The sequence below is a fragment of the Mugil cephalus genome, chromosome 2, assembly GCF_022458985.1.
Source record: "Mugil cephalus isolate CIBA_MC_2020 chromosome 2, CIBA_Mcephalus_1.1, whole genome shotgun sequence".
Classification (NCBI taxonomy): Eukaryota; Metazoa; Chordata; class Actinopteri; order Mugiliformes; family Mugilidae; genus Mugil; species Mugil cephalus.
Genome location: NC_061771.1, coordinates 11042674 through 11063585, shown reverse-complemented (window position 1 = coordinate 11063585; position 20912 = coordinate 11042674). Strand labels below are relative to the sequence as shown.

The following is a 20912-nucleotide window of genomic DNA, read 5'->3' as shown; positions in this document are numbered from 1 at the left end:
GATGTCATGTACACCTGTAAAAACTACGTTATCATCCGCATATATTAATTCTCAGTATTGACATTTTCTATTAACTAAAACAATTCTAGTTTATCTTCTAATGGGACGGCTCTTTGCCTCAATGGCAAATTAGACATGATTGTTAACAGATATATATAAATGAGTCTATAGGCTTAAGTTTAGTTTAAGTTTAGGCATTAAAATGTGTTTCTGATTAGTTTAATACAAGGTCTTCAACATAGGCCAAGGAACCTCAACCTGATGGAGAGATTAAGTAGGGACCCCCTACCAACTATATGTGTCTTCTGTAGCATATATACATTATTATCATCATTTTGCATTTCATATTAGTCCCTTTACCAGAATATGTTGGATTCATGTTAATATGTATTTAAAGAAATTTAAATTTGTTGGGGAAAACTAAAAAAAAAAAAAAAAAAAGTCTCTCTATATAAAAATCTCTAATCAACCAAAGATTTTGTGACCCCCCTGCAGTACCTCCACGGACCCCCTAGGGATCGTGGACCCCCTGTTGAAGACCTACAGTTTTTTTTTTTTTTCCATTTTTTCCCCTTTTTTCACTTTTATTCATTTTTTTGTCAGGCTGTAACGATATGACACTTGAACAATTTCTCTAATAGTACGTATTTATGTTTCATCGATTTTCCTACGGTCATCATTCAGTAAAGTGGGTTCTTTTTTATTATTATTATTATTGACCGCACTTTGTATTGAATGATGCCGCCACTTCTTACGGTTTTGCATAAAATCAATCGTAAGCAGGTTTATTTATGGATCCAGAATCCTCTGTTGATGTTCAGATCATACTTGAGGTCCTGGGTGATGAAGGAAGCGGGAGGAATCCGCAGTGTTAACTAGGAGTTCATGTCCACTCTCCTCTAGACATTTAGTTGTAGCCCATATCAGTGCAGCAGACCTGTACAGCATGTGCAAACTACAGTCAGCTGTAGGGGTGTTGTAGAAAATATATGTGTACATGGCCGGTCATCGGTCCAGTTAATGTTATATGAGTACAAGTGGTTTGCTTAAATGCTAAGAGATAGAAGAACAGAGCTAAAAAACAAATATCAGGAGCAGAAAAAACTAAAATAAAAGGGAACTAAAAAACAAAACGTGATGTACAAATCTGAATGGAATCCCCATTTTTTTCTACCCATATTTGGTCATTAATACTTGTTTATATTGCAGTTAAGTAAGGATGCATATTATATGATGTATTATAAATAGTATAAAAATGATTACAACATTGAAGGTGACATTAACACTCATTTTCTTTCCTCCTTCCTTTGGAAGAACATGTATTCACATTTTTTACAGGATATCAAACCATGGTAATCCACTCGCTATCATTAGCGCTGTCCCCCTGTCTCACAATTTCCAGGACATGTACATGGAGTCGACCTAATGTGCCTTCAATTTAGTATCATGGGTAGCCATCAGTTCATGCTCCAATTAACGTACTGTATTTGAAAAAAGATAATGTGAAATAATTGCTTTTCCCATGACCCTTGTAGACTCTGGCATCAATATCAAATACTGTGGAGCACAGTGTTAAATTCAGTCTTTGCAATAATTATCAAAATAATCTGCTAATTGTGAGCCTCAAACCCAGTGTCAGAGACCAGGGCAGTCGCACTCATTTGACTTTTTTTGTTTGTCTTGGTGTTCACAGGCTATTGTTGGGCTATTTTTTTTTTTTTTTATTGATTAACACATTTCGTTTTTTGCCTTTCAATACAGCACAACACCTCAACCATCCAACTATCATACAGCAGCACGTCGTTTAAACAAGTTCACTGATGGAAAGGCGTCTTTCACCCACTGTACAGCAGCACGTTTGTGCGTTCCCATCTAAACTCTGATCTCAGCAGGTTTGTGTAGAAAGCGAGAGGATATGCTGCACGTACCTTAACACTACAGGTGAGTTGAAGAGACAATACCAAATAAAAGGGTTCAGAGCGAATCACCAGACAGACATGAATACTTCAGTAAAGCTCTCTCTTTCTCTTTCTTGATTAAATCTTCCATTTTATTTATTTATCAAATACATTTTTTTGTTTTAAGATCTTCCCCATCTGAATATTATTTAAATAAATTATAACCATGTTAAACCGTTTACTACTCATAAACTCATACACATTCACCCTTTTTTGCTTTGTTTTAATTTCCACACAAGAGAACTGCACAGTACAGCCTAAAATTTAATGACAGACTTAATCTGTTTCACACATAACCCATTTCAATGTGATGGCATTTAAATTGGCTGAGTTCCTATTTGTAACGAGCCCTATTCTCGTTCCCCCTGTGAGATCATTACATGCAGTGAGTCAGTACTGTGCTACTTCTCCCCTGGCAGGCAGAGTAGAACTTGGAATAGGGCGCTAGAGCGGCGCAGATAAAGGAACACACACCGGACAGCCGAGCAGTGAGAGAGGACATGTAGCCCGGCTCTTGCCAGAGCACCGTCACAGTGGCTAACCACTGAGTCTCTGTAATGCAGCAGAAGGGGTGATCCAATCAATCAGAGGTAAGAGGCAAAGAAACGTGGAATGTCTCCCTGCGTCTCCTGCTGTTTTCTGTGTAGTTGTTGCACATATTGAGTGTTTGCATGGCAGAGAAAAAAAAAAAAACTGAGTACTTGATCATTTCTCCTCAGTGGGTTTTTTTTTTTACGCCGTCCTGTCCGTGTGAGCATGTGAGCTGTATGTGCCTCAGAGAGCCTGGTTTTGTGCTGTTTTATATTTACATGAGTTATTGTAATTTACTGCAGTCTGACAGAGCAATGTGTGCGTATGCATTGGTATGTGTGTGTGTGTGGGACTACAATAGCTTCAGCGAGCTGTGTCATCGAATCCGTGTCTTAACGCCGCAGTACCCAGCCCCTCCCCCTCCCCTCTTCCTCTACCATCTCACTGTCCCACTGATTCTTCTCTCCAGGAGGAGAGCAGTGCTGACTTTACAAAAATCACGAGTGTCAGATGTTGGTTGAGACTGATTTTTTATTCTGTCAACCTCAGAAATCAAAGGGTGTTACCTAGGGATGATATAAATCTATCATGACAATATTTGCCTTTTTTTTTTTCAAACATTTGAACCCCTTTAGAAAAGTTCCTACAGGTTATGGAGGTATAGTCGAGCAACATCATAAGGAAAATCACTGGAAACAATTATTTTATTCATACAAAATATCAATATCTCAAATTTCTTATTTCTTTTTTCTTTATTTCTTTTTTGTGGGAAGGTTAAGTATATCCTTGGAATCAAAGGCTTTAGCCAAAAGAACTTTCCACCTCTTTCCGCGGGATCCCGAGGAGTTCCCAGACCATACAGGATATAATATATGATTCCTCCAGTGAATTCTGGGTCTACCTCTGGGTGTCCCACCAACTGGCTTCCAGTTTCCGGAAATAAACTGCCCAGTAGTTGGATCATACATTCCCATCCCCTAGTGAGCTTCTTAACTACCCCAGATTTTCCTCATTCCTCGTGGACAAGGTGGCAGAGTATAGAAGATCCTGGAAGTGCTCTGTCAACAGTTCTCTTCCCAGACTAAGCCCTGCTTTCCCTTCCTGCTCTATGCACAGCCAGAACCTCTCCGAGGACAAATAAAATTCCTTTTCCATAGCCTCTCCGAGCAGTTTTCGCTTCTGAGAAGCCACAGCCTGTCTGGCCCCACGGTACAGGCTGCTGCTTCCAGAGTCCACCAGCTAAGCACCAGAAGGCTTTCTCTTTCATCTTGGCAAAGTGACGCTCCACATGCCTAGAACCAGTCTGTGATGGCAGTCGCCCATCTCACATCGTACCAGACCATAGTGCCTTTTCCTGCAGATGGTGGGTGCACAGGGAAGACGTGGCTCTACATTGTTGCTACCAAGTCCCATGAAGAAAAACTTGGCCACCAGACCTGTATTCCTCATGGGGAAGTGTAGAGCTTTCTATCTGCCAGGGGAGTTCACATCAACTGCTGCATACATCCTGCCTGATGCTGATGCCATGCTTGCAGTGAAAACACTTCCAGAAGCTGCTCTCATCGTTGGACGTGCCAACCTGGACACATTCTTCCCCAGATTTCCTCGGGACGTCTCCTGTCACACCAGAGGAAACAAGACCCTGGATCATGTTTACACCAACGTGGCACCAGCCCCCTCCCTCACCTAGGACAGTTAGATCGCCTTTCTTTGTTTCTACTGCCGAAATACGCCCACCCAACATTTGAACCCACCAGTGAGAACGATCAAAGTGTGGCTAGAGGCGACTGACTCTGTACTACATGACCGGCTACCTCTGAGTCCAACATGGACAATGATGGATACACCTCTTCTGTTCTGAATCACAACACCGCCACCATCAATGGTGTCACCAGCCAGAATGGCATCATCACATGCCCGAGCCAGAAGCCAGCAGTCCGAAGCCACCAGGTACTGGAGCAGCTTTTTCCCCACAGCTGTCTCATTACTGAGTTCTACCCCCGCTGCGCCGCTGAATCCCTCCGGACCATCTGTCTTCCTACTGCCCTTGCACTACTGCCACTTCACTGCCACTCATATAGTCTGCTGCACATAACCTCCTGTACATATCCTGCTGTAATTGCCATAGTTTCTAATGATTTTATACTGTAAATGTCCTGCTGCAATATCTGTATATGTCCCACTGTCTGATTTCATTGTGTTCACTGGAACACTGTCTGTTTTAATTTAAATCCATATGCACCTCTGTACATATTTGCATACTCTGCACTTACTGCTACTGCACTTCTGGTTAGATGCTTACTCAGTTTCATGGCCTTATAATCTAATCTAATCTAATCTACTCCAATCCAATCAGATTAAAGTTTTAGCAGTATCCCTCAAACTCCTCAATTCCTTAGTCCACACCTGTATAACTTGTCCCTCTGCCAATGCAAAACTCCACCAACACATCTTGTCCATCTGTCGGGCAAGTTCTTAAACATCTTTAGGCCATGTTGTCCGTTCTTGTTTTAATGGACATACTCCATGCTCCACGCCTCAATGGAGCTACGATGTACGATGCAGGCCATCCTTCCGCTTAGTCTACACCCACAGGGTGCTGGATGTGGGTACAACCCTCCATGCGTTGTGAGGAGCTTCCTTGTCTTGACATTAACGGTACTGTATGTATGTATGTATGAGGATTAAACTTTAGTTTGGTGTTGTTTTAGGCGTCATGGCTGTTGGACTGAGGTCAGTGTTTTTGCTGCTGATGCTTCTCTGTTGTTGGCAACTTACCAACCAAGAAGGAAAAAAAGGAAAGAAAGGAAAGAAAGTCGTCTGCCCAGCGTGAGTGAAACACTGTTTTCTCCAAATACATAATTTATTGATATTGTCTTTTTTGGTTTACACCACAATGGCACATAATGCAAAAAAAAGGAATTTAAAACACATGTATGTTGTGCTTTATACTGTGTGCGCTTACTGTGTGTGTGTGTGTGTTTGTTCCAAACACCATTTCATCAGACCGTAACACATTTGCCCTCATGGTTTTAGGAGAAAAGAATTACCGCACAGAAGCATCTTTACCTTTATTTTATTTTGTGTATTTCTTTTATGTTTGTGTCTTATTCGTTTTCATCATGATATTTTCTATTTTTATTCTTTTCAACAGCCAGTTGTCACCAGAGGATTTGGCCCAAGTTCCAGCCAACTCTACTTCCAACATTTTGAACCGTCTGATGGTCAGTTATGACCCAAGAATAAGGCCTAACTTTCAAGGTAATGCACAAGCTTATTATACAGTCATGTGTTCATCAAGAGTCTAAATGTAATTTCCAGAAGTGGATGTGTTTTATAGACCTAGACTCAAGGCATGTTTTATTATTATTATTATTATTTTTTTTTTTTCTTAAGACATTCCCACCCTAGGATTTACCAACAGAAGCTTTGCTCTGACAAAGGAAACTAGAACTTCTGTAGTTATACGCAGTGTATTCATATGGTGGGGGGTGGGGGCCCATCTGCTCGAGGTCAGCTGGGCAGTGACAGAAAAAAAGAGAGGAGAGAGCAGCAGGAAGAACGAGATAAACATACACCTGACTAGAGAGAGAGAACAAGATATGGCTGATGCATGTTACATGAAAGATAAAATAAATGCTCAGTGGTATAAAACTGTTCCATACCAGGTGAGTTAGCTGCTATAATGACTGAATGTAAGAAGTATCAAAGGCTCCTTTAAGAATGATGCATTCAGGTAGGACTGGATAAATGTAAGACATGAACACTGGGCAGGTTGATGACGCCAGGATGACAAATTAGAAGTATGCAGGTCGACAGCTCCAGGCCGGGGGCACTCACAAGAAGATGTCTTCCCCATCAGGGACACGCAACTAACAACATGCTACACAGTAGTTGCACACAAATGCATGAGCAGCAAGAGAGAAGAGAATAGAACATAGGTGCTCAGTGTGTCTCGGGAAACCAACCAACAGCCATGATTTATAGCAGCATAACTGAGGGATCAGATTATGCTCAAGTTAACTTTTGGTACCTGTCGTCCTTAACAGTGGTACATAAAAAAAAAAAAAAAAAAACATAATTCATGTGCCCTGCAAGAGTGAATTTGTGGAATTTCTTGCCTTTTTAATATGTTTGACACCACTGGGTGTGGTTGGTGCAACACGAAGCTCAATCAGCCCAGAAAGTGTCGAAATCTTTGAATCTTTCCTAAAGTGCAGTTGCAAAATTTGTTTGACATTTGTCATTCGTTTAACAATAAACATAATTCTGAATGTGTTCCTTCTCAGCTTTGATGTCTTGGGTATTGATAGTGGTATGTACTGTAGTACATGTTCTCATGGGTACTACACAGTATGTGCGTCTTTGTTTCAGGTATTCCAGTTGAGTCCAGGGTGAACATCTTCATTAACAGCTTTGGATCCATCCAGGAGACGACTATGGTGATACACACATACACACACCTTTAATACAATTAATAAGAGTGTGGTGTTTCAAAACCAAGTTAGTGCAGGGTAGTAATGTACAGTATGTGAAATAACTGTTTCACATTAGACAAAAAACATGATGATTTTAACATTATTAGTAGCAGTATGGCAATAGGTGCAGCAGTGTAGCCGTAGCTAGTAGGTAGGAGTCGTAGTGTAGAGCTGACAAATGTCCACATTTAAATCAACAAATAAGACAGGATGAAATTAATACCTATACAACACTACAAAACAACTTTAAAGCAGAGTTCCCTTATTTAACTTTAACTTCTTTCATGTGTGCTCATGACTGCTTTCTATTCACTCTGAATAGGTGTTGCCGATTGTTGAATGATGTCCAACTTAAATGATGTGTCGCCACTTCCTAACACTGTATATATAAGCGTCGCAAGAATGGGATCAGTACATGCTCCTTCAGGACTGCACCTGCTGCAGAAAAGGTTTTCATATTGTTTTAATAAGATTGTTATTATGCTTCAGGCTGGAAGAATTACGTTGGGCAAGTATTTAAGCCTTCTGCACAGGAGAGGTTGGCAAAATTAGGCTGTATTATTCAAAAGCAAAATTCATTCTTGCCGCCGGCATGAGGCCCAACACCACGTTTTTTAGAGTATTCAAAGCCTGCATGGGTGATCTAAGGTATGTAGGATAAGTGGAGTATCCTGGAGAAGAGTAGTTTGCATGGGAGGTTATCAGGGAAGCATTTGACAAAAATACATCCTGGATCACATTAAAGGCCGTCTACTCAGGGGTTTCTTACATAACCGTGGTTTGCCTTATTCATGCAGAAATAATCACACAGCTGCTGTTAGTAAAGGAAACGGAAAAAGCACCATAATTCACGTCTGTTCATTAGCACTGAGAACTTTTACAAATATTCTGTGATTAATGATCCATGCGATTGCGTTGATGTATAAGGAGCCGTGTAAAGTTATGGATTTCCTTAAAAATGGCCGGTGGCGTTATTTACCTTCATTACCACAGAGTTTTCTGTCCCTGGTTCAAACAGCACAGTGGTGAAAAAAAAAAAAAAGTGAATATGGACGTTTTCATGGTGTGAGTTGTAGTCTGAGCCTAGTGCAGGTCTCTAAAATAACAAACATCACGGTGGAGATCAGTAAGAAATGAAAATGTGTGCTTTCAGCGAGTGAGAGAGACTTCAGAGCTTCATGCAAAACAGGTGTAGTTTCCCCATGTCATGACACACCCGCGACAAACAGCTGTTTGCGGTTCTGATACGACAGCAGAGAACCATTAGAGGCAGCCGTTATAATATGCTTGTGTAATTTCCCCTGCTCGTATCTAGCAGAAAGAAGTGCCTATTACTTGTTTGACCTTGACATATGGTAAATTTATGCATGATGGTGACGATGGTCTCTTGCGTATTTTGTCTGTTGCCTATATTTCAGTTTAATTGGCTGTGGAGGTCATGCTGTCTTCATAGGAACCCCCTAGTGGCCGTTTGGTAGAATTACCTTATGTAGAATAAAGCTGCCTCTCCAAAATATTTATTGTTTCTGTTTTTCAGACCTGTTTCAGTCATCCCATTTGCTTTTTTGTTGTTTTTTTGTTTCTTTAGACAACCACAACTTTCATCTGTTCATAGCTGTACACTGGAATCATCATCACCTGTGACGTTATGAAAGATTGTTTAATATATCGTAATTCTGCTGCACCCTAAAAGATGTCGCTGTTGATTTGCACAAAGAGCAGGAAACTGAGATTGGATCTCAAGAACTGGTTGGAAACAAATGTGGACAGGCCATCTAAGTAGTCCACTTGTGATTGGACTGCCCACGTCGATTGTTAATGTGAGGTTTGAACTGTAGATATGGTTAGATGCATGTGCACACTTACAGTATCTAAGCTGTGCGTGGCCAGTTAGTTAGCAGCTTGTAAGAGGGAAGTTGTGTAATGCTCTATGTGGCCAGAGGCAGAGAGACCATCACGTCGTTCTGTTTGCAAAATTATGTGAGCTTCGAGCTTTCACATGCTGCCGACGTTGCCTGAAAAGGGCTTTTTGCTGGTTATTTTGTTCGTGCTGATGTTTGATTGATAACGACAGCTCATGGACGCGTCTCATGATACCTTTTGTCACCTCCTTTCAGGCATTGTGAGGTTGAGCATTTGACAACTGTTTCCAAATCCACTTTTGTCCTTGTGTCCTGCAGTGAAGGTTTACCTTGTGAGAACAATGTCATGTGTACATGTTGGGGGATGTTCTGCAAAAAACAGAAGATGAAGTTTTCTTCTAAGCCTGGCACAGTCTTGCTCTGGAAGTATGCATGCGTCTAACATTTACGCTTAATCTCTACAATGCTCTTGAATGGCTGCAGCTACCGTTGTGGCAGAAGATGAGACCAAGCTTGAGTTTTTACAGTCATCCGTCACATGCAGCTGCTGTCTGTTGTTGCTGGACATCCGAGTTAACATTCGTCGTATTATTGAGAGAAGTCTGGACAGTCCTTGAATGTGGATGAGCAAGGATGAGTGTGTCATGCATCAGTGGCTGAGGAGACCGTGGGGCAGAATATCCTCTAAGGGATAAACTCCATGTCTCCCTCCGAGTCTGTTTCAGAGAAGTGCAAAGCCAGGAAGCTGTGACGTCTGTCTATCCAAGGAGAGATGATTTTATTTCCAGTTACCTGTGGTTTGTTGTTCGGTTGTTTGGGCTAGACCCATAATTTGAGAAGAGAGGATTACAACACTGCGTCTTTTCTCACAGTGCACCGTTCATTAGTTACATCACAGTGGAGCACAGTGAGACATTTGGGTGCGTATTGTATGTGGATTCTAAGATGTCCAACCTAGACCCAGCATTTACCTGTGGACACAAGAATTCTTAACAGACTAATCACAGTCACTCAGCACCGGAGTCCCACAGGGCAGTGTGCTGAGCACCTTTCCTCTACTGTCTCTACTTTCAAGACTGTATATTGTCCTAGGGATTTAATACATTATCAAATTTGCAGCTGTGTCAGGGTTTATCATTGATGGAAACAGGTCTACGTACTGAGAGTAGGCACTGAGACTGGTCATGTTTTCTACTGTTGAGTCTCTACCCTTTCATTTAATTATAGTTCCTGCATAGTAAATGCCTGCAGCTGAAGTCCACCACTGCAGAATTTAAACAATTTAACAAATTGACAATGGTTAATTATAAGATTACTTTCACTGCTCCAACGGAAGCTACGAGCACATATGATAATACCACCGTACTGACTAACTGGGCTTTTCTGTTCATGAGATTGATTGGTTTCTCCTTGTAAGGTCCTCCCGTTCATCCATCAGCCAGTGTATGTCTATTTATAGTCCGGTCTTTCCCCTTGTCCCCTGTCAAGACCTCTGTTGAGTTTTGAACGTTTCAGTAGAGACGTTTCACATTTAATTCTTCTTGTTCAAGGTAGATTTCAAGAAGGTGGAGAAGGTCATGTGAACACGGAGCAGTCTCACAGGCAGATATTGATTTTCTCTTAAGTATTCTGCCATTTCTTATCGACACATTATTCATTTGAAGGAAAAAAAAAAAAAATGGACGACCCTGAACCTCAGTCCTCTCCTCTACGCCCTGTTCACTCATGACTGTACGCCTCTCCACCCTGCAAAATACGATGATCAAGTTTGCGGATGACGCAGCGGTGGTGGAGTCTGACTCAGTGTTGCGATCACAACAACCTCTCTCTGAACGTTAAAAGCACAAAAGGGAACCATCGCTGATTTGAGGCGTCCTACAGGAGAGCTCAGGAGACTGGAGGAAGGCCCACACTGTCTTTTTACCGCTGCCCCGTAGAAAGCTTTTTGACTTGAGTTACTGCTTAACTGCCTGTTTCAGAAACCGACTGACATAGCAACTCTCCAGAGGGTGATAAAAACTGTCCAGGCCATCGCTGGTCTCCCCCTGCCACCTCTGGAGGACATTTAACCAGTCCAGATTACACATCCCTCTCATCATCCGCTCACTCTGCTACCCTCTGGAAGACAGTATAGGTCACTTAAGACGTGCAGCCATCATTGCACTGAACTCGACATCCCCTCTGCCCATCTCCCCTCCTCCCCCCATGTCATCAGCTTCAATGTCATTTTATAGTGAATGTCATAGGACTTGATATTTTTAATGAGCCACTGGCTGTGTGTTTTAGGGAAGGAAGGTAGGAGTATAATTTGTATGTAAATGTTTGTGTCGCATTTTGAGGAGAGCCATCGTAATTTCGTTAATGAAAATAAAGGCATTTTTGATTCTACTGCTACTTATAAAAGTGTGAAGCTTTTCAAAGCGTAACGCCTGAAACATTTCAAACAGTTTCCTCAGCCGTACTGGCTTCTGCATCTCGTCCTCTCAGATTAAGACACTTGTCCCTGCAGTGAGGTTTACATTTATGCACTTTGATTAGAGCTGTGACATTCACGAACGAACCAAGTCCATTGACGGGCTCTTTAAAACGACTGATGGGAGCCGAGTCGCAGTCGCAAGCTGTTCTTTTATTGTTTTTATTACTAAGCTCCTCCCTAGCTACTCCACTGAGTCAGATGGAGAACAGGCACAAGGAGAGGAACACAGCAGAGTACATGTGCGGCGCTTATTTGATATGCAAAAATTGCATCCCATCATCTGAGTTGATGAATAAAGTATCTACCCAGAATCAACTCAGGTATCACACCAATAGGTGTATATTGGTGGAATGTCTACATTTGAATGATTATAATTTAATTTTACCCTGACATCCTCCTAAAATGAGTTACACCCAGGCTACAGTCTTAATTATAAGAGGGCAGGGTTGTGGTAGGACCCACATGCAGGACAGTAGGTGATGAGGCAGGGGATCAATGGATCAACTAATGGCGCTACAGAGAGCCCAGTTTTAAACAGAAAACAGATGACGAAAACTTGGCTTGGGATCAAAGGGAGAGACAGGGCTATAGACACACACATGGGCAGAGGGATGCAGAGACACAGGTGAAACCAATGAGGGCAGTGCACACGAACGATCACATTTAAAAATAGATAAATATCAAAATGAGGCAGTCTACTGAAGGAAAGGAGTTTTAAGAACATTTGTAAATCTCAGGAAACAGAAAAAAGAAAACGGTTTCTTTCCGAGAGCCATCACCACCCTGAACTCTCACATGTCAACCTCAGCGTAACACAGGATGCGCAATAACAGACGTCTGACCACAATGATGCTGCTGTTCTGTCTATTCTAAAATATACATGTTTACACTTTTACCACTGCTGCTACAAAAACAATATAGGTTTTATCATTTTTGTATATTTTCAATTTTTTTTGTAGTATTAGTATTTTAGCTTTAGCTTGTAAATCTTGTAAATGAACCTTCTTTGCACTATTTTGTACATTTTGCAGCTCTCCAATCTCATTATATACTGTATAATGACAATAAAGGGATATTCTTCTTCTTCTATTCTAAAACACAGTTTGTGAAGGACTTTGAATGAAAGACTTTTTTTCTAGTTCATTTGAAATAAGATAAGATAATACTTTATTGATCCCCACTGGAGAAATTCAAAATGGGCCCTGTCCTGTGGGCTCTGTGGTATAATTATTATTAATTTCAATATCTTTCATATCTGTTTCTATGAGATTAAGCTACTGGACACAAACAATCTATTCTAATCTAATACAAATGTAACTTTACTTAAGTGAAATAAGTAAAAAATATCAAAAGTAATATTTGGCAGCAGTTTGAGTTTTTGCAGTGTATGTGAGTGCACTCATGCTCAGTGCCTGGGGGCTGATTGTGCAGCATGACTTGTTCTGCTTAAATACAACTGTGAAATAAAAGCTGACTTTGGAAAAATGACATTTTGAAATAAAAAAAAAATACTGGAATTAAGGAAACAGTTTCTGTTATATATATAGATATAGATTTTTAGACATAATAATAATGATGATTTCATAAAATCGTATTGTTAGTGTTACAGTAACAGTATGTGTGGTAGAGAATTGTTAATGTTGTAATGTCTGTCTGTGCAGGACTACAGGGTGAATATATTTCTACGGCAGAGATGGAATGACCCTCGCCTACGACTTCCCACTGACTTCAAGAGTGACGCACTAACCGTCGACCCCAAGATGTTTCAGTGTTTATGGAAACCAGACCTTTTCTTTGCCAATGAGAAAAATGCAAACTTTCACGACGTCACACAAGACAACATTCTGCTATTCATTTTTAGGAACGGGGATGTTTTGATCAGCATGAGGTATGCACCAGTATTTTTTATTTTTTTATTTTCCCATGGTTTTCTTCAGCGTGTGGGACCCACCACACACTGTGTGTATCTGTGTGTGTGTTTGTAGGCTGTCGGTGACGCTGTCTTGCCCCCTGGATCTGACACTGTTCCCAATGGACACACAGCTGTGTAAGATGCAGCTGGAGAGTTGTGAGTACATATACACACACGTTTAATTGTGTTAGTGGAGAGAGTATAAATATAAATAGATTAAATATGGGCACTGAACTAACTAAACTCTAGAATCTCTAGTTAATATACCAACATCACTCAACACTTAAAGGTCTTGAAACCAGCTTAAAACAGTCCTGGAGCAGCTGTGGAGTGAAGACGAGACAATAAGACACAAAAAGGCACCGAATGTGGTGCAGATCTGATAGTGAAAATATCGATTAACGACGACGTGTTGTGTTTGTTCTGTTGGGTTAGTTGGCTACACCACCAGTGACCTCGTGTTCATGTGGCAGTCTGACCCCGTCCAGATGGATGAGATTGCTCTCCCACAGTTTGACATCAAACAAGAGGACATCAAATATGGAAACTGCACAAAGTACTACCAGGGCACAGGTCAGCATTCAGTCATTATCAGTGCACATTATTCTTTAAATAGATGCTTTACAGATACACCCTAATAACATGAGAGATTATCCTGATATAACCACACATAGTGTCAGTATCCAATTAAAATCTGAATGATAACATATCTTCAATAATAATATTTAATTCTGTTTTTGTTTCAGCTCTTTTTTGGTATCTTAATAGGAGATGTTTTTTAATGTATAATCATGTTTATGATTGTGAGTACAGTTTTTTAATTCTGTCATTTAACAACATGGTTCTAGCATGTGGTTAATTCACAGTGGAGTCAAGGGTTGTATGCACAATGTGAAATTAAATTACACTGTTTCATCCTTAATCACCAGAGATTGCTCCTTTTCACTGTTTTTATTTCAGACATTAGCATGCACATGGTGGTATCATAGTTAGACTCTCATTTCTGTGTGGGTCCTTAAAATAACACACATCAGAGTAGGGCTAAACAAACGATAAAAATGTGTGAAGCTGTCACTGAGCGGGAGTGATTTCACACCTCACTGCGTTCCACATTTTCTGTCACATCACTGTGCATGCTCCCAAATGTCGCCCTTGTTCACAAGTCCGACTCCTCAGGGCCACTGCGCGCCCACCTCATCACTGAGATATGTCCGTCCCTGTTGCACCAGCCAGCTGTCGGGACACGTTTGGGTTATAAATAACCATTCTTCCTCTCGTCGTCTGCTTCCAGGATATTACACCTGCGTTGAGGTGATTTTCACACTGCGTCGGCAGGTGGGTTTTTACCTGATGGGAGTTTATGCTCCCACTCTGTTGATCGTCGTTTTGTCCTGGTTGTCGTTCTGGATCAACCCTGACGCCTCAGCAGCAAGGGTGCCGTTAGGTGAGCGCCCCCACTGCTAATTGCACATGCTGTGTTTGAATCCATTAAATAATCTACATTCAAGTATACAGTGTCCAAGTATTATTTACAGATATATGTATCCTTAAATGTAAAACTCCCTGTGAGTCAACACAGACAGAACAGAACAGAAAGAACAGACAGAGTAGCTCTATATGTTTACATCTGTAGGAGAAAACTCACCCACAGGGCTTTGGATGATTCTTTCTTTCTTTCTTTTCTCTTTCATGTCTGTGCTTTCTTTGTGTGTGTCTTATTATAACATGTCCTTTAATGCTGCCTTCTTGGCCAGGCCTTGCTTATAAAAGACATATTTTAACCTCAAGATCTCAATCTGCCTGGTAAAAAATAAATAAATAAATAAAAAAGATTTTTTTCTGACGTTGTTCACTTAACTGTATGTTAAATATGTCCTGAAGCCGTTTCCTGTTTCCTCTCCACTTAGAGCCATATATGTTCGGATATAATTTTTGTTATTTTAATGGTTTGCCCAAAGAAATAGTTTTATTTTATCATGAATATGAGCAATGAATATGCATAGTGCAGACTCTTTGCTTTATTTGACTTCCAAATAAACATCCGAAGTAGAGGAAACGTGGAGGAACTACAGCCACGTACAAACACAGCTCGTTGTCTCCAGGGACTTATGTGTGATCATAAATAAAATGTTAATTTTTAATACTTTGAGGAGAACACTTTGCAACGCAATGTCAGCCTGAAACCTGGAAACCACAGACATCACCAAAGGATGCTTATCCTCTTTGTGATGCCCCGTCAAGCCTCCAGTGAAGCAGCCTTTACTTGCAGGCGATGCGTGCTCAGTTGCTCAGGATACTGACTCTGCCATAATATGCACAATATCCCACTTCTTTTCTTTTCAAACGAATCTAGTTAAGCACAAAACATCTTACTTTGTTTTCTCATTGTCCATTTGTGCTGTGTAGCACTGTCCAGTCCAGTTTTCCATTATTTGGCTGCTCGACCTTTTTTTCATTGAGAACTCATTTAAACACATGTTGGTTTACAGCAATATTTTCCTAATGTATATTCCACAGTTTTTGACCTTTTACCTGCTCAAATTAAAGCTGACGTAGTGTAGAATGTTTTGGTAAACGGCTAAAATATAGTCTAGTCTACTATTGACATTTGCTATCAAATAATCTTAATAATGTTCTCCCCTTTACTATTTAGAACATTTAAATGAGATTACATATTGTACATATATAATGTTTGTGTTATCGTCTGTGCTCCTCTAGGTATTTTATCGGTACTCTCCCTGTCCAGTGAGAGCATGCTCTTGGCTTCAGAGTTGCCAAAGGTCTCCTACGTAAAGGCCATCGACATCTGGCTCATTGCCTGTCTGCTGTTTGGGTTTTTTTCCCTGGTGGAGTACGCAGTGGTTCAGGTAAGACCAGCACACACACACACACACACGTTCATGCAGCTGTATCTCTGTCTCAAGCAACCAAACTCTCTGTCTTCACTGCTTAAGATCCAACTTCACGGATGTGAAAGTTAGCTGCTTTCTCTTTTAATTATTTCATAGAGATGTGGACTATTGGTTATAAGAGAGCTCATCGCTGTTTGTTCCTCCTTTGGCTGTTGATCGTATCTGTTGTTGTGGATAAGCTTTGATAAAGATTGTTTTTTCTCTTCATCTGTTCTTCACTTTGTGGAATAACACAACAGGTGAAATCCATAGAATGTATCCTGTGTTCCTCTTCTCCACCCTCTCCTTTTCCCCTGCCTTGCTTTCGTTTTTTGTGACGTAGGTGATGCTGAACAGCCCCAGACGGATAGAGGAGGAGAAGGTCAAAATGGCCACAAAGGAGAAAGCTCTGCAAGAAAAAGAAGGAAAGAAGCAGGCGGACAAAACTAACAACACCGTCAATGGGACTGGTGGAACGCCCATGCATGTCAACACGCTGCAGGTAAGAGCCGCTAGCAGCACCCGTGAACAGTGGCACAGCACTAGTCAGGTGTTGGCACGTTTTCTCCTTTCCAAGACTGGGAAAGGAAAGGAAGGCTGCACATAAAAACACTTAAACACTGGGCAAACTTTTCTCTATTAAATCATTAGACATTTCTAGCAGGTTTAAGTATCGTCCTCATGCGTGGGGTGTCCACATATCTTCATTTAGGTTGACTCCTGACATTTCTTGTCACTTTAAAGTGTAGTGGAAATCTGTCTTTGTCAGGTGGCGTCACACTCGCAAAGCTGCAGTGCATTTTGGGTCATTACCGCCATTTTTGTGGGTAAACAACAGGGTGAAGCACGGTTGCGTGAAAGGATTCATAAGTAATTCAAATGGTAAAGAAGCTGCTGGAGATGTGGAGGAAACTAGAAAAATGACTCACAAACCAGTGACCAGTTATAGTTTACAGATAGAACAGCTGAATCAAGTTGAAAACTTCATTCTTCACACAGAAAAAAAAACTTCACACTCAAAACATGTGAGATGAATTGTTTGGTGTTACATAGTTTATATACAGCAACGTTTGAGTTTTAATGCATTTTAATGCGTTTTCATTGACACAGTTATACTGACTAAGTCAACGGTGGATATAAAAAAAATGAAAGTAAGAAGTAGAGAACGAACTCTGTATGAAATTTATGCCGTGATCGTTACAGTATCATTACATGATGATGATGATCGGCATCGACTTTTGTGACTTGTTTTATTTTATTTTCCCTGCACTTTTGTGCTGTGTCAGTGGTTTCCCGTGTTTTCACCTGCACCCAGACATTAGATAAGTGTCCATGAGCTTCAAGGGATTTATAATTTCTACACTCCTCGAAAGTACAAGCTCTTATTCCATATTCCATATACCTGCCCACGTTTTATTTATACTCCGGTAACCATGGAAAATGGTGAAGGGGTCCATGACAAAGACCAGTTCAAATTTTCAACAACTTAGAAATATTGTTTCTGTATCTGCCACTGTGTTCCCAGACTTTCTTATGGTGATAAATGACTTGGGAATTTGATTTGTGTCATGGACGCCCACTTATAAGTTTCTAATCAATGCAGTGAACATAACAATGTAAAATAAAAATAGAAGCAGACTTGAGTTAGGGTTGCCAATAAATGGGGTGCGCATGTTGTGGAGAAAAATATGTCACCTTTTTTTTTTCAGTGATTTTACTTTAAAGGTATTTTGAGTGAAAGGTCAAAAGGATAAACCGTGACTTTCTACTGACTGAATGGAGAAACAGGCCCAACATGATCCTCTGCACTTATCACTAGAAATATAAGACACTAACAAATATATTTCTATCTGAACAGTGACAAGAACCACTGACTGTCTCCGTCTTTTACCAGGTGGTTGAAACACGCTGTAAGAAAGTTTGCACCTCCAAATCCGACCTCCGTTCCAACGACTTCAGCATCGTGGGATCTTTACCTCGAGACTTTGAACTTTCCAACTTTGACTGTTACGGTAAACCGGTCGAAGTTTCAGGGGGTTCCAAGTCACAGAACAAAGCCAACAAGAAACCCCCTCCTGCCAAACCCGTCATACCTGCCGCTGCTAAACGCATCGATCTCTATGCAAGGGCTCTCTTCCCCTTCTCCTTCCTCTTCTTCAATGTCGTCTACTGGTCAGTGTATCTGTGAGGCTGATGCTGAAGCTGATGCTGAAATTAAACTGGACTGACGCGATCATATACTGAACTCTGTGCCAGTAATACCACAACATTTCAGAGCCATGTACACAATCTACAAAGACATGCCTGTGGTCCCTGGAAGAACTGCCAAACGTGTTATTATATTATTATTATTATTATTATTATTATTAGAGCCATACGTGAACCCTACAAGAAGCAAGTCATTTTGTGTGATTTTCCCCACTTGCAACTTTAAAGAAGTCGTCCTAGAAAGCAACCAGAGCTACCTCAAATTTGGTCACCGAAATTTTGGCAAAATTATTAAACTCTCAAATTCATGTACCGGGGTTGGCATGGCATGATGTTATTCTACTACCATACCACCTTGCTGCAGATTAAAATATATATATGGTGCTTCCACTTCCTACACACAATGTCCACCAACATGGCAGACTATAGTTAGGGTAGGGTCTGACGCTACATGTGGACACAGGAAGCCGGCAGACACCTACTTAACTTAAAAGATAGTTTGTGGCACACATCTACTGTACGTGCACAAACTGAAGATGAGATGAGAAGTTACAGCAGATGAGTGATTCCACCTTTGTTGCCAAGTAAGACATGATCTTAACCCGCATACGGTCTTGTTTGGATACTGGCATCTAATCATACACTTTAATTTAGTGTCATTCAATACACCTTTATTTATATTGTGTAAATCATAACATGAGCTTAGTGAAATCAAGACCATGTAGTGTTTTAGAGAACCCCCCTCCCTTTTCCCTCTTAAGTAAGCACTTAAAAGAGAATAACCTCCCTTTTAAAAGGAAGGAGCCTTGGACGGGGTGGAAAGTTAAAGAAAGCAACAGCGGTATATATAAATGCATGGAGAGTGAATGAATGTAGAGGAAGTCAGTGCATCATAGAAGCTGCCTCGGTAACCTAGGTCTGTATCGGAATAACTTAGAGACGGTTCAGTGAGCGTCTTCCTCCTGAACACAAACTGGAACATTGATGGAATTTATCTGAACATACTTTTTCAAACTAAATCTTGCGCTAATCCCCGTGAAATGTTCCTGTATCTGTAAAGCCACGGTGTTTTCAGTGCAGCACTAAGATCCATCCGGACTGAGGTGATGAATAGATGAGTTCACTGACCGTTGCAAACTCTCAAACTTTTGTTTCTGAGCCATGATTAACTGACTGAAAATATCCAAACACGCAGTACCTGTGAAAATAGTCCCATAAATGGTTAAACCCAGTTGTGTTGTGTGCACACACGTATTACAGAGTATAAGGCTTCTCCTACTTTCACTATTCCTGTGTTATTGGTATGTTAAAAGGGTTAACGCTATGTTAATTATATCTTTCCTGTCAAACTGAACTGAACGGATTATTCCATTCAACATACTGAATCGAGGTGTTTCCCCATGCATGTATTTTCCTGATCAAGGTAGATATATCCAGGCGCAGATTTCATGTAAATACCAAATCAAAACTGGATCTGAGGTTATAGCTTTTAGAATAGCATCAGCTCTAATGAAGAGTTTAAAAGAGTATAAAATACACGAGGATAAATATGCATGATTTAAACAATATCTCCTCAAAGACATTCTTAGCATTGCACATGATCATGAAATAATAATAATAATAAGGTCATGTGAATAATATAGCCTGTAGCTGCTATGCTCTGCTTTCTGGCCACATATGAACTGCATTAGAGACATTGGAGAAGGACCCTTCATGTAGTTCAGTCAAGGTTTCTTCTGGCAGCTTTTCCACCAGCCATAATAAACCAAACAGCCTGTTAGCTGTAAGAACCCAGGACTGATGCCTGATGGCTGAAAACCAATCAAAAAGCTTTTTTCTCTCTCTTTGTTTAACATTAAGCAGCGGTTTAATATAACCATTACTTTTGAGGTTATGATTTTAGTAGTTAGACTCATCATTCAATATTGGTTGGTTATGATTTAGTCCACAAGTCTCCAAACATTTAAATGTGTTATCGTATTTTACACAAACATTGTCCTCTCACTATGGCCATGCTCAGTCAGTTCAGTGTGCAAACACTAAATGCTGAAGCCCCTTTGAAACGTGTCGGTGCACCTGCTAGAAAACCTCCGATCTTGCATTAGACTGTTTAAAGCTTCAGCTGAGACTGACTGGCTGCTTGCTGCTTAACTGTGTAAGCTATGCTGTAAAGCGTCATGAGACTATTTGGATTGTTACTGAAGCTGTATATATAAAATTGATATAAAATATAATTGAATATACATTTTCTTCAAAAATAATGCAATGTACAGCATTTAATGTAATAACAAGAACTCATTATTTTCATGAAAATTCAATAAAAGTTTATTTTCCCCTGGATGATGTGTGATTTTATTTTTTTTTTGCTTTATTCACACTTCCCTATTATTATTATTATCATCATCATCATCATTATTATTATTATTATTTCAGTTTTTTGGGGTTTTGTATTTTGTTCAAACCACCTCTTTTTTTATTTTTTGAGCCAATATATGTTTAGTTACTTGTTTCTTAACTGTTTACTGTTTTTTCTCTGTCAGCCAGTCAGTCTGTCAGACAACAAGTCAGTGTCATATCCCTAAGGTGTTACTTCACA

At 40.4% G+C, this 20912-nt stretch overlaps 1 protein-coding gene across 3 annotated transcripts; it reads left to right on the top strand.

Annotated features, from left to right (window-relative positions):
• Window positions 1-487: 487 nt before the first annotated feature.
• Window positions 488-20656, top strand: LOC125004478 (glycine receptor subunit beta-like). 3 transcript variants are annotated; one of them, XM_047579100.1, is made up of 12 exons: window positions 488-1941; window positions 2378-2548; window positions 5201-5318; window positions 5644-5750; window positions 6864-6931; window positions 12967-13193; window positions 13291-13373; window positions 13653-13790; window positions 14509-14661; window positions 15936-16084; window positions 16452-16610; window positions 18003-20656. In XM_047579100.1, the coding sequence occupies exons 3-12, from the start codon at window positions 5206-5208 to the stop codon at window positions 18294-18296; spliced, it is 1491 nt and encodes a 496-aa protein (XP_047435056.1). In that variant the 5' UTR covers window positions 488-1941; window positions 2378-2548; window positions 5201-5205; the 3' UTR covers window positions 18297-20656. The 3 variants fall into 3 exon arrangements, with proteins under 3 accessions (XP_047435056.1, XP_047435057.1, XP_047435058.1); XM_047579101.1 differs by having other exon boundaries at window positions 488-2548; XM_047579102.1 differs by lacking the exons at window positions 488-1941; window positions 2378-2548; window positions 5201-5318; window positions 5644-5750; window positions 6864-6931 and adding an exon at window positions 7910-8787.
• The last annotated feature ends 256 nt before the right edge of the window (window positions 20657-20912 follow it).

Bases quoted from the DNA above. Each gene is read 5' to 3' on its own strand.
- LOC125004478 (XM_047579100.1), top strand. From the start codon at position 5,206: ATGGCTGTTGGACTGAGGTCAGTGTTTTTGCTGCTGATGCTTCTCTGT. The intron at 6,932-12,966 runs GTGATACACACA...CTGTCTGTGCAG, and splicing joins CCATCCAGGAGACGACTATG to GACTACAGGGTGAATATATT. The intron at 16,611-18,002 runs GTAAGAGCCGCT...GTCTTTTACCAG, and splicing joins TGCATGTCAACACGCTGCAG to GTGGTTGAAACACGCTGTAA.